We start from the raw sequence: 12727 nt of genomic DNA, 5'->3' as shown, positions 1-12727 counted from the left end.
AGAAATAAGTTACAGATGGAATGCTATGCGATTTCAAATGACTGCAATTGTTATTAGCTAAGAAAATTAAAGCAAGGCTAAGTGTGGTGGCTCATGCCTATAATCCCAGCACTTTTTAGGAGGCCGAGGTGGGAGGATTGCTTGAGGCCAGGAGCTCAAGACCAGCTTGGCCAACATGGTGAAACCCCTGTCTCTAAAAAAAATACAAAAGTTAGCTAGTGTGGTGGCATGTGCCTGTAGTCCCAGGTGTGCAGGGGGCTGAGGCAGGAGGATTGCTTGAGCCCAGGAGATTGGGGCTGCAGTGAGCCACGACTGCACTACTGCACTCCAGTCTGGATGGCAGGGCAAGAACCTGTCCCAAAAATAAAAAAAGAAGGAGAAAATTAAAGAAGACTTCATGAAAAATGGCATTTGGGAGACAAGCCCTGATGGGTAAGTAGGATTTGGAAGTTCACAGACAAATCAAAGACATTCCAGGTTTAAGGCAGGGTGTTAGCAAAGAAAAAGTAAAGGGAGCGTATGGAGGACAGAAAGAAGTTAAGACCAACTGACATAGAAAATACAGGAAAGTGCATAGTGAGGAAGTAAGACTGGAAAAGTTGGTAAGGGCTAGGCTTTGGGAGGTCTTTAATAATAGGTGCAGGAGTTAAACTTAGTCTGTAGAAATAGGGAGCCAGTAAAGGTGAACTGGGGAAAGAAGTCAGGGAGATCAGTTAGATAACAATAGTTGAGTTAGACTTAAGAAGACAGAATAGAAAAGCACAGATAGGGATCGAATATGTAAGGAGATTAATCAAGGCCAGGTGTGGTGGCTCACGCCACCCAGCACTTCGGGAGGCCGAGGCGGGTAGATTACAAGGTCAAGAACATCCTGGACAACATGATGAAACCCCGTCTCTGCTAAAATACAAAAAAAATTTAGCCGGGCACGGTGGCGCATGCCTGTAATCCCAGTTACTCGGGAGGCTGAGGCAGGGGAATTGCTTCAACCCGGGAGGCGGAGGTTGCAGTGAGCCAAGATCACGCCACTGCACTCCAGCCTGGGCGACAGAGCGAGACTCCATCTCAAAAAAAAAAAAAGGTTAATCAGTACTTGGCAACTGATTAGCCAAGGGAAGACAATTCAAGACCATGCTGAGGTTTTGAAGGTGGGTACCAGGAAGAAGGTGGCATCAGTAACTGGAAACAGATTAAGAAGCAGTAAAGGATGGAAATTAAGAATATGGGCTCAGGAATCAGACTGTCTGGATTCAAATCCTGCCTCTAATATTTACTAGCTGTGTGACCTTGGGCAAATTACTTAATCTTTCTAAGCCTTAGTCCCTCATCTAGAAAAAGGAAATAAACAGAATCTACCTAGGGAGGTTATTTTTAAAAAATACTGATGCTGGGTCCCACGTCAGAAATCCTGAATAAGTCTGCAGTCATCTTTAGTGGTCTTGAGCATCTGTAGTTTCAGAAAGCCTCCCAAGGGATTAGGATACTCACAACTGAGACTCTAAAGGGTAACTTGTAAACCATGTCATTTTAATCTTCCATGGAGGTTTATACAGAAGTCAGTATACAAAATCAGCAGCATCTCAGACACCCAAAGACCTGACCAATCACTTTCACCCAATTTTGTTAGTAGCCATTTGTGAAGAATAGGACTGTCAAACGGCTAAAAACACAACTTTGGGAAATCCTCCTGATTTGGGCTTCAGAAGCAGCCTGAAAGGAAATTAGACCACGAGACAAAAAGAACCAATAAACAGGCATGAGCCATACTGCAGAAGCAAAGGTTAAAGCACAATTTACTAACATTCTCCAAGCAGCTCTTCTCCAGCTCCATTAGGGGTTGAGGGGGTACAGGCAGAAAGTGGAGATTAGGGAGCTATTAGGATGAATTTACCAAAAGTTGAGCTAATGTTCTTGGGAAGGAATGAGGGTGGAATCTTCCACAATGATCTTTGAGAGCAAGAGAGGCCACCTTGGCTAAATGGTGGGCTCCTGCTGATAACAGTGGGGTGGATGAAGTTACCCTGAGATTCCTTTAACCTTAAGAATTAACGTTTTTAATTTCCAGCTAGAAAATGGTTAGAGACTCCTCCTGTGCCAGCACCCCAACAAGCTCTCTGGGACCTACCTTTAAACTCCATGTTAGTAGCATCATCCAGAAGTTCCTCCTTCATGGTATTAAGTGTCTCAACAATCATATCCTTCATTTCCTCCTGCTTTCGGTTGGCAATATTCATCAATGATTCATACAACTCATTCTCCTTTTTTCGAGTATATTCCAGACGTTTGGGAGTGATCTGCAGGTCCCGCTGCATGTCAAATGCCTGGTTAATAAAGATGTCAAGGCAGTGGCAGTGCACCAGGTTCAGGGCCTTGGCTGCATCCACCAGGCGAGTCTGTAACACCTGGTGAGAAAACGTGCTCAAGTGTCTCAGCTTTTCACTCTGTTCCACCAACATGCTCTGAGCTTTAGTATCCTGGCCAGGAGCCCCACAGTTCCAGTGACTGCTGCTCAGATAGCCCAGGTCAATTAGCTGGCGATAAAGCGGTGATCTTTCGCTCTCCATTCTCCTGGTTGAGGAGTCTATTATCTCTGAGCCCAGTTTCGGCACTTTGAAAAAGAATACAGGAAAGGAGAAATACTTTCGGATTTCCTGAAGCTCTTGCTCATCCCTCTCAGAGAGTTCATCTTTGTGGAGTGCATAGGTTATCACAGGCAAGAAATCATTCACCAAGTCACCCAGAACATCCACTGTGGGCCGGAGGCCTTGGCATGGTGCTACCACAACGTCCACTTCCTGGATGGGGAAGGGGGTCATATATCAGCGCCTGAGGGTCAGAACCAATCCCTGTCTCCCCAAAGTCCCACACTGAGACCAAAATCCTGATCTATGATGGAACAATTGGACTTCAGTACCCTAGCCATTGATCCACCTCCTTCCTCGGTTACCAACACTCCCTGGTGCAGCCTATGAAGGCAGGCACTCATCTAGAGAGAGTGAAAAAACAAAGTACAAAGGATGGCAACCCCTTTAGCCATCAGATTAAAAAAAATTTTGGTCTCTGCCTTCCTTTATTGCTTAGACATTCCCACTGATTCCCTCTGATGAAGAATTAAGACAAATAATGGAAGAAAAAGGAATTGTAATGGAAATTATCAGACTGGGAGTGAGTCGACCTGGGGTACTCCTCCCCTTCTTGCTCTCCTCTGACACCTCCATCCCTGCCATTCTGACCTGGCTAACTCCTAAGCATCCTTTTAGTTTCGATGTATATGTTATGACATATCCTTATAGAGCCTTTCCTATCACACAGTCCCAACCAAGCACACTCCCCTTTTCTTAAGGTTCAACATATTTATAATCCACTTCTTTAAAACCTTTCTTTCCCCCATGGGTCTGTAAACTCTTTGAGGGCAGGGACTGGGTCTATTTTGCTTACTACTGTAGCTCCAGTGCCTAGCATGTGGTAAGTCCTAAATACTGTTGAATTAATCAGTTAAGTAGGAAATGAAAAGCCAGGTTCACCAAACATTATTACTGTCCTATTCTGAGTCTGTAGGTATCCCAAAGTCTTAGCCACCTAAGTCTAAGTAATATCTTTAGGAATATGATCACTTGGTACGGCAGAGACCAAGGTTTGCCTATCCAATATCTGGTCTCCATGTTATAAGGGAAGGCAATGTCCTTTACAGATAGGGGTATCCAATAAGTGGGTGGGGTTTCCAGGAAATCCCTTTAGGGTACAGGGGGTGGATTCTACCAGAAAATATGTCCTTTGGCCTTGTCCTTCTTCCTGCTTGGAGCACAGATGTGACAGCTAGAACAGCAGTGATCACTCAGCAGCCCTAAGGCAAACCTGAGGGTGGAAGCCAGCACTAAAGATGATGACACCAAAAGAAAGAGGGAGCTTAGGTCTCTGGTGATCACAGAACTGCCACACCAGCTCTCAGTTACCTAGCTTCAGACTTCTTCCATGTAAGGGAAAAAAAAAAAACCCAAAAACTCTATCTTTAAGTTCCTGAGTTTTGGTTTTTTTGTTTGTTTGTTTGTTTGTTTGATGATCTGTTACTTACAATTGAACCTAATCCTAACTGAAATGCCCAAGTTCGCTAAAGTGAGTTTCGAGAATGATCTTTAGGCTGGGCGCAGTGGCTCACGCCTGTAATCCCAGCCCTTGGGAGTCCAAGTCAGGAGGATCGCTTGAGGTCAGGAGTTTGAGATCAGCCTGGCCAACATGGCAAAACCCCATCTGTACTAAAAATACAAAAATTAGCCAGGTGTGGTGGTGGGCGCCTGTAGCCCCAGCTACTCCAGAGACTGAGGCAGGAGAACGGCTTGAACCCGGGAGGCGGAGGTTGCAGTGAGCTGAGATCGCCCCACTGCACTCCAGCTTGGGCGACAAAGCAAGACACTGTCTCAATTTAAAAAGAAAAAAAAAAAGATCTTTGAGGTTTAGAAACAAACCTTCCACAGGTCCTTTGCCTAGTCTGCACTTTCCACTTTGTGTTCTACTTCTTTCCTGTGAAGGTTCCAAACACACAAGAGCATATGTCCATCTACTGCATTTCTATCCATTGCATAGGTTGTTCCTCTGTGTCTCTGACATTGTCTGCTTTGCCTGGCATTCCAGGTATAAACGGTTAACTAGGGACTCACACATATTAATATATTACCATTGTAGGTACACAGACTCCTGATGTCTTCAAGGGTCTGCAAACTCAGAATCAACCCTCCACAGAATTCTAGCATATTTTAGAGTTATAAAAGAACTCAACACAAATATGCTCACGTTTGTGTCCTTAACAGTTATCAGATGTTGAATATTTACTTTGTCTGAAGTCTAAAAGACACACAATTTTGTTTCTTTCAGATGAATATGCTGTTTTTATTTCTTACCCTATTTGAGCAGCAGGTTTATTGATTGATTGATTGAGACAGAGTCTCACTCTGTCACCCATGCTGGAGTGCAATGGCACGATCTCAGCTCACTGAAACCTCTGCCTCCTGGGTTCAAGCGATTCTCCTGCCTCAGCCTCCTGAGTAGCTGGGATTACAGGCACGCACCACCATGCCTAGCTAATTTTTGTATTTTTAGTAGAGATGGGGTTTCACCATGTTGGCCGGGCTGCTCTTGAACTGCTGACCTCAACTGATCCACCTGCCTCAGACTCCCAAAGTGCTGGGATTATAGGTGTGAGCCACCACACCCAGCATGAGCAGTAGGTATTTTTGATTAAAGTTTTTTGTTTGTTTGTGTTTTTTTTTTTTTTTTTTTTTTTTTTAGACAAGGTCTTGTGCTGTTGCCCAGCCTGGAGTGCAGTGGTGCAATTAAGGTTCACTGCAGTCTCAACCTCCCAGGCTCAAGTGATCCTCCCACCTCAGCCTCCCAAGTAGCTGATACTACAGGTGTGAGCCACTATGCCCAGCTAAATTTTCATTCTTTTTTGGGTATTTTTTTTGGTAGAGATGGAGTTTTGCCATGTTGCCCAGGCTGGTCTTGAACTCCTGAGCTAAAGCGATCTGCGCCTCAACCTCCCAAAGGGCTGAGATTACAGGTGTGAAACACTGTGCCCAGCCTTGTTTGAGTTTTTAAAATCTTTTTTATTCCCAAAAAGCACAAATATCTCACCTTCTCTTCTCACAAAGAACTATGCTATATTCTCAGGTAGGTCACATAACTTTAATTTGCCTGGCCACTTTGAACTCCCTAAAGCTCAAAGTGCTTTTAGCATCTCACCATTTGTCATTTTAGCAAACACTACATAAGTCAATCTACTCTTTATCCAACCCCAAGCCAAGAAGAAATTTGTTGTTTCATCTGTGTCTCAAGTTGCATGGAATGTTTTCTGGTTGGAAGACTAGTCTGATGCTCATCTTGCTATTCAAAACAAACCCCCTTTCACTACCCTGAGTCACACATGCTACAGTATGAATCACTTCAGTCAGGCATATTCAAAAAGTTGGTAAGTAACAAATTTTAAGGTTTAAAATAGAACATACAACTGCATAAATGACAACATTATAATCACATATAACAATGAGATAAAGACTAAAAAGAATCCCAAGAAAGGAAAACAGTTACATTAGGCTGGATGTGGTGGCTCACACTTGTAATCCCAGCACTTTGGAAGGCTGGGGTGGGCAGATCGTTTGAGGTCAGGAGTTCAAGACCAGCCTGGCCAACATGGAGAGACCCTGTCTCTACTGCAAATACAAAAATTAGCTGGACATTGTGGTGCACACCTACAATTCCAGCTACTCAGGAGGCTGAGGCAGGAGAATTGCTTGAACCCAGGAGACGGAGGCTGCAGTGAACTGAGATCACAACATGCACTCCAGCTTGGGTGACAGAATGAGACTGTCTCAAAAAAAAAAAAAAAGAAAAGAAAAGAAAACAGTTACATTAAAGTAAAGAATTATAGGTGAAAATATTTTTTATATTACAAAGTTGCCCTAAATAGATTTTTTTTTTAAATTTAATAGAACTTTATCCATATGAATATTCACAATTTTCAACCAAAATATCAGCAATTTTCACCTCCTTTCACGCACCTGTCTGTCTCAATTCCAAGACAGGTTGGAGAAGTGTTGTTGCTGACCCTCTTTTGATCTGTAAGAAAATCAGGGCAAACTGTTTTCCCCTTAAAGGGCCTCAAGTGAATGGCTCCTGATCTTTGCAGTCCTCAGCTCAATGGATGGAAAAATAGTCTTTCCCAGAGAAGAGGGGAGTAAAATTTTACCTTCTTCTTCTGATCTAATACTCTAGGCCAGCATTAAGATATTGACTGCAACTTTAAACCCCGTGGATGAAAAGATAACTTAAAATGCACATTTCATCCCTCTTGTTGGCATTTCAAAGGACTTTGAGGTTGATCAGGGGACAGGAAGGCAGTAACATGGTAGTTATTAAAGAACCAGAGGTTTGAATGGGCTTTGTTCAACTGCTGCTAGACTCACGTGTCCACAAAAAAGTTTAAAAATGTGGCTCCCAAGGGCAGTAATTAAATGGATCTTGGCTTTCTTGTTGCTGTTGTCTTTGTCTTCGTTCTATACAAAGTGATATCTGAAATGTAATAACTGGAAGTTTCTCCAAAACAAACACCAAAAACTCTCAAGGACATGACACTTGGGTGGGACTTGGAGAGTGTAGTCTTCGTGGTCATTGATGGAAATAAGAAACACAATTTTGCAGCCGATTAGAGCTGACTGGTTATTGTCACAATCATTCATTTTGTTAACTGAGTACTTTTTGTGTACCTGGTACTATATCATGTACCCGGTGAGATTTTAAGGGGAAAAATATACTTTCTGCTCTTGATAATACCAAGGTGTCATTTCTCGAGTGGTACTGTGTGCTGGGCATTGTTGTTAGTACCCTACATGTAACAGTCAATAAATCCTCATAGCAATCCAAGACAGAGGTGTTATTATTACCATCACTATTTTACATATGAAGAAACACAGTCACAGAGATTAAGCAACTTGCTCAAGGTCACTGGCTAGTGAGTGGAGCTGCAATAGATATTTTTTAAAAGATATAAATCAACCAATCAAACTTATGAAAGGAAAGCCTAAATATTCAAAACCAAAGTATTGTTTAGAAATTTCAGGAAGAATTTTGTTTGCTTGTTTTTTCTGATGGATTATCTTAAAATTCTAGAATAAATTTTCAGGTTTTCCTCAAAGGACCATTTTGTGTGCACAACAGAAACATCAGCCCAAGCTGCCAAGTCCATCTGTAAGACCAATACGGTTGGTTTTTTTTTTTTTTTTGAGATGGAGTTTCGCTCTTGTCACCCAGGCTGGAGTGCAGTGGTGCGACTTTGGCTCACTGCAAACCTCTGCCTCCTGGGTTCAAGTGATTCTCCTGCCTCAGCTTCCTGAGTAGCTGGGATTACAGGCATGTGCCACCACGCCCAGCTAATTTTTGTATTTTCTGGTAGAGATGGGTTTTGCCATGTTAGCCAGGCTGGTCTTGAACTCCTGACCTCAGGTGATCCACCTGCCCTGGCCTCCCAAAGTACTGGGATTATAGGCGTGAGCCACGATGCCTGGCCCAATACTGTTTTTAAGAGACCAGTTGACTTTATTTGCTCATAGATGTAAATTCATTATTAAAGAAATGGATTTTGGAAGCCAGGCACAGTGGCTTATGCCTGTAATCCCAGCACTCTGGGAGGCTGAGGTGGGCAGATTGCTTGAGGCCAGGAGTTCGGGACCAGCCTGGCCAACATGGCCAAAACCAGTCTCTATTAAAAATACAAAAATTAGGCTGGGCACGGTGGCTCACGCCTGTAATCCCAGCACTTCAGGAGGCCGAGGCAGGTGGATCACGAAGTCAGGAGTTCAAGATCAGCCTGGCCAATATGGTAAAACCCTGTCTCTACTAAAAATACAAAAATTAGCGGGGCGTGGTGGCACAAGCCTGTAGTCCCAGCTACTCAGGAGGCTGAGGCAGAAGAATCACTTGAACCCAGGAGGTGGAGGTTGCAGTGAGCCAAGATCACGCCATTGTACTCCAGACTGGGCGACAGAGTGAGACTCTGTCTCAAAAAAAAAAAAAAAAAAAAAAATTAGCTGGGCATGGTGGCATATGCCTGTAGTCTCAGCTACTTGGGAGGCTGAGGAATGAGAATCACTTGAACCTGGGAGGCGGAGGTTGCAGTGAGCTGAGATCACACCACTGCACTCTACACATTGTCTTAAAAAAAAAAAAAAAAAAGGATTTTAGGCTTTATTTTTAATTAATTTTTTTTTGAGACAGAGTTTCACTCTTGTTGCCCAGGCTGGAGTGCAATGGCACAATCTTGGCTCACCGCAACCTCCACCTCCCAGGTTCAAGCGATTCTCCTGCCTCAGCCTCTCGAGTAGCTGGGATTACAGGCATGCGCCACCACGCCCGGCTAATTTTTAGTAGAGACGGAGTTTCTCCATGTTGGTCAGGCTGGTCTCAAACTCCCAACCTCAGGTGATCCGCTCGCCTTGGTCTCCCAAGTGCTGGGATTACAGGCACCAGCCACCATGCCCGGCCATGGATTTCGGGCTTTCTAATGGGAGTATGGCCTGATATATTGGCACCCACAAAGAAGCTGCCCATTCCTTTTTTTTTTTTTTTTTGAGACAGAGTCTCGCTCTGTTGCCCAGGCTGGAGTGCAGTGGCGCGATCTTGGCTCACGGCAAGCTCCGCCTCCCAGGTTCACGCCATTCTCCTGCCTCAGCCTCCCATGTAGCTGGGACTACAGGTGCACGCCCGGCAATTTTTTTGTATTTTTAGTAGAGTCGGGGTTTTAGCATGTTATCCAGGATGGTCTCGATCTCCTGACCTCGTGATCCGCCCGCCTCGGCCTCCCAAAGTGCTGGGACTACAGGCGTGAGACACCGCGCCCAGCCAGAAGCTGCCCATTCCTAAATACACCTTGTACTAAACAACAATGGATAGAAAACAGGTATCATGCTCTCTCTTCTCCCTTCCCCAGTTGACTAACATGTGCAGTTGGTCTCAAAGCTCTGAGTATCATGATTGTCAGAAGATAAGCAAAGAGCTGCTGGCAGAGACCCTGGCAGCAGTACAAATTAGGCTGGAATGTGATATGCGATTCTGCAATACTCAGTGAAGGGATGACTCATGCTTGACGGTTATAAACAAAAAAGGAAGCCAACACTGTCTCCTGGAGACAGGGAGTGAAAAAATAAAAATTAATATAAAGAGGATGAGCCAGAGCTGTTATGGGCCTTAGTATGGCCACCTAAGAGGGAAGTCTGACCTCAGACTGTTTCATGGATGTCTATATCCCTTCTTAGCACCTAGAACAGCGCCTGGCACTTAGTAAGCATCCAATAAATAAACATGGAATGAATTAATGAAGAAATGATGCTCAAAGCCACTTTCAATCGGCATATGTAAAATCTTCTATCTTTCAACTCCCATCCCACACATTTTATCCCACACATTTATCTGAAATTGCATTTGCCTCTACCCCAAGAATAAAGCAATGAGTAAGCATTTTGCTCCTAACTCAATCAAATAAAAAGAATCTCAAGGAATCATGACAGTAACTCATAATTCCTATATTGAGTCACAGTGAATTCCTAAAGAGATTTCTCTTGTAGAATGCATTCTGCATAAATCCATGGAATTTACAGAAGTTGATCTGTTACCACCCATTTTCTTGGCACAATTAAGAAATGCAATAGAGGCCAGGTGCGGTGACCCATGCCTATAATCCCAACACTTAGGGAGGCCGAGGCGGGCAGATCACCTGAGGTCGGGAGTTCAAGACCAGCCTGACCAACATGGTTCAAGACCAGCCTGACCCCATCTCTACTAAAAATACAAAATTAGCCGGGGTGGTGGCGTATGCCTGTAATCCCAGCTACTCGGGAGGCTGAGGCAGGAGAATCGCTTGAACCCGGGAGGCGGAGGTTGCAGTGAGCCGAGATCATGCCACTGCACTCCAACCTGGGCAACAAGAGTGAAACTCCATCTTAAAAAAAAAAAAAAAGAAAGAAAGAAATGCATAGAAAGGAGTTTGCTACTCTACAGACACCAGAATATACTTCTTTAGTTTCGTTTTGGGTATAAAGTGTAAAATGACACTATTTTATTTTATTTATTTTTAAATTTTTTGTAGAGACGAAGTCTCACTAAGTTGCCCAGGCTGGTCTTAAAACTCCTGAGCTCAAGCGATCCTCCTGCCTCAGCCTCCCAAAGTGCTAGGATTATAGGCATGTGCCACTGTGCCCAGCCAATGACACTGTTTCAAATGCCAAGAAGTAATCACTCAATCACTGATGAAGGCTGACCCCTTCCTAAGAATACTGACTCTTATAGGTGAAGAATCCTTACTCCGTAGCTCATGGCACATTACTAAAACTCTATTATAACAAAGGATGATTATACTAACTGATAATTCAAACAAAAAACAGTGGCCTGGCACAGTGTCTCACGCCTGTAATCCCGGCACTTTGGAAGGCTGAGGCTGGAAGATCCCCTTGAGCCCAGGAGTTCGAGACCAGCCTGGGCAATGTGGCGAGACTCCATCTCTACAAAAAATAAAACAAATTAGCCGGGTATGGTGACATCCACCTATAGTCCCAGCTACTCAGGAGGCTGAGGCAGGAAGATCCCTTGAGCCCAGGAAGTTGAGGTTACAGTGAGCTGTGATCACGTCACTGCACTCTAGCCTGAACAACAGAGTGAGACCCTATTTCTAAAATATAAACAAACATACAAACAAAAAGCCAGAAAACAGTTATGTACGCAGGCTAAAGTTGGTAGGTAGCAGATGTCTTTGCTTTCTCTAGAGTTCTGAAGCCTCAGGTTCATATCACATAGAAAAGTATACAACTATATATTAATAATTGTCCTACCCTTGGACACCCTTGACCTCTATCCTTATCCCCATATTCTAGCTACTTTACTTCCAGTTCTCCTCTCGTGACATTCTCATGGGGCATTTGAAAGGTTTCTCCTGTTTGTTTTCACACAAGGCTGATTCTTTTTCATTTCTAAATAGTTCCCTGAACCATCACTCTTAAATATTAATTACATATTAAGTAAAATACCTCCCTATTTTTGTTATTGTATAGAAAATACCTTGACTTGGCTGGGTGTGGTGGCTTATGCCTGTAATCCCAGCACTTTGGGAGGCCAAGGCAGGTGAATCACTTAAGGTCAGGAGTTTGAGACCAGCCTGGCCAACATACTGAAACCTTATCTCTACTAAAAATACAAAAATTAGCCAGGCATGGTGGCAGGCACCTGTAATCCCAGTTACTCAGGAGGCTGAGGCAGGAGAATTGCTTGAACCCAGGAGGCGGAGGTTGCAGTGAGTCAAGATGGTGCCACTGCACTCCAGCCTGGGCAACAGAGCGAGACTTCATCTCAAAAAAAAAAAAAAAAAAGAAAAGAAAAGAAAATACCTTGACTCTTGTTGGTACATATACTTTCCAAAGGGAGCTGCAACCAAACAGGCTATAACATGTTTCTAGGTTATAACATGCCTCAAAGAAACTGGGATCAATGTGAAGGCAAACCAGAGTTTTATCCCAGTAGTCAACATTGAATGGATACGAGCTCATCTCCCTACCTAGTAAAAGCATCAGCGTGTAACTCAGGCCAGATATAAGACTTAGAAAAAACAGAATCACAATCATAGCCCTCAGTAGCCATAGAAAGCATGAGACCATCATGCTAAAAGTAGAAGAATATTTATAATCCCAAACACCCCAAAGCAAAGGCTTTAGCTCTGATTCTCAACTCATAAGCATGAAGACTTTAAGGATCTGAACTCTCTTCTCTCTATCTCAAATGACAATGGATTAGGTAACCAACAAGTTGATAAGAATATATTGAATGGTCTCTATGCATTCTACCTAATAGACAGTCAAACACCCAGGTATCTACTGATGCAGATAACAGTAGAAATCTGAATTTTATTCTCTTGCCACTTACTAGATTGAGAGAGAGAGACAAAATATTTTGTCTAGAATGGAGAAGAGGGAAAGAGAAAGGAGGGAAAACTTCACCTTTTAACTTTTATATACTTCTGTATTATTAACCTTTTATAACAGCTTTCTCCTTTCGTTTTATTACAAAAATAAGCCATAATGAATTATGAAGAATGTTCTCTCTACTAAGAGTAGAAGTATAACTATAAGTAAGTTGGAACAAGAAGCCTTAAGTTTTGGGAGGAGTTCCAATGTGGATGATTGTCAGGGAAAGGATG

General features: G+C 43.3%; 1 protein-coding gene across 3 annotated transcripts in view; it reads right to left on the bottom strand.

Moving 5' to 3' along the window:
- The window catches only part of DSTYK (dual serine/threonine and tyrosine protein kinase), a 71972-nt gene that overhangs the window by 24459 nt on the left and 34786 nt on the right, over window positions 1-12727 (bottom strand). For all 3 annotated transcript variants that reach the window (XM_054466736.1, XM_063646779.1, XM_054466746.2), the window contains exon 3: window positions 2126-2795. In XM_054466736.1, the coding sequence (XP_054322711.1) occupies window positions 2126-2795 (670 nt within the window). The remainder of the gene's footprint in view (window positions 1-2125; window positions 2796-12727) is intronic.

This window comes from Pongo pygmaeus, chromosome 1, assembly GCF_028885625.2.
Source record: "Pongo pygmaeus isolate AG05252 chromosome 1, NHGRI_mPonPyg2-v2.0_pri, whole genome shotgun sequence".
Taxonomy (NCBI): Eukaryota; Metazoa; Chordata; class Mammalia; order Primates; family Hominidae; genus Pongo; species Pongo pygmaeus.
This window is presented reverse-complemented; position numbering and strand designations above follow the sequence as displayed.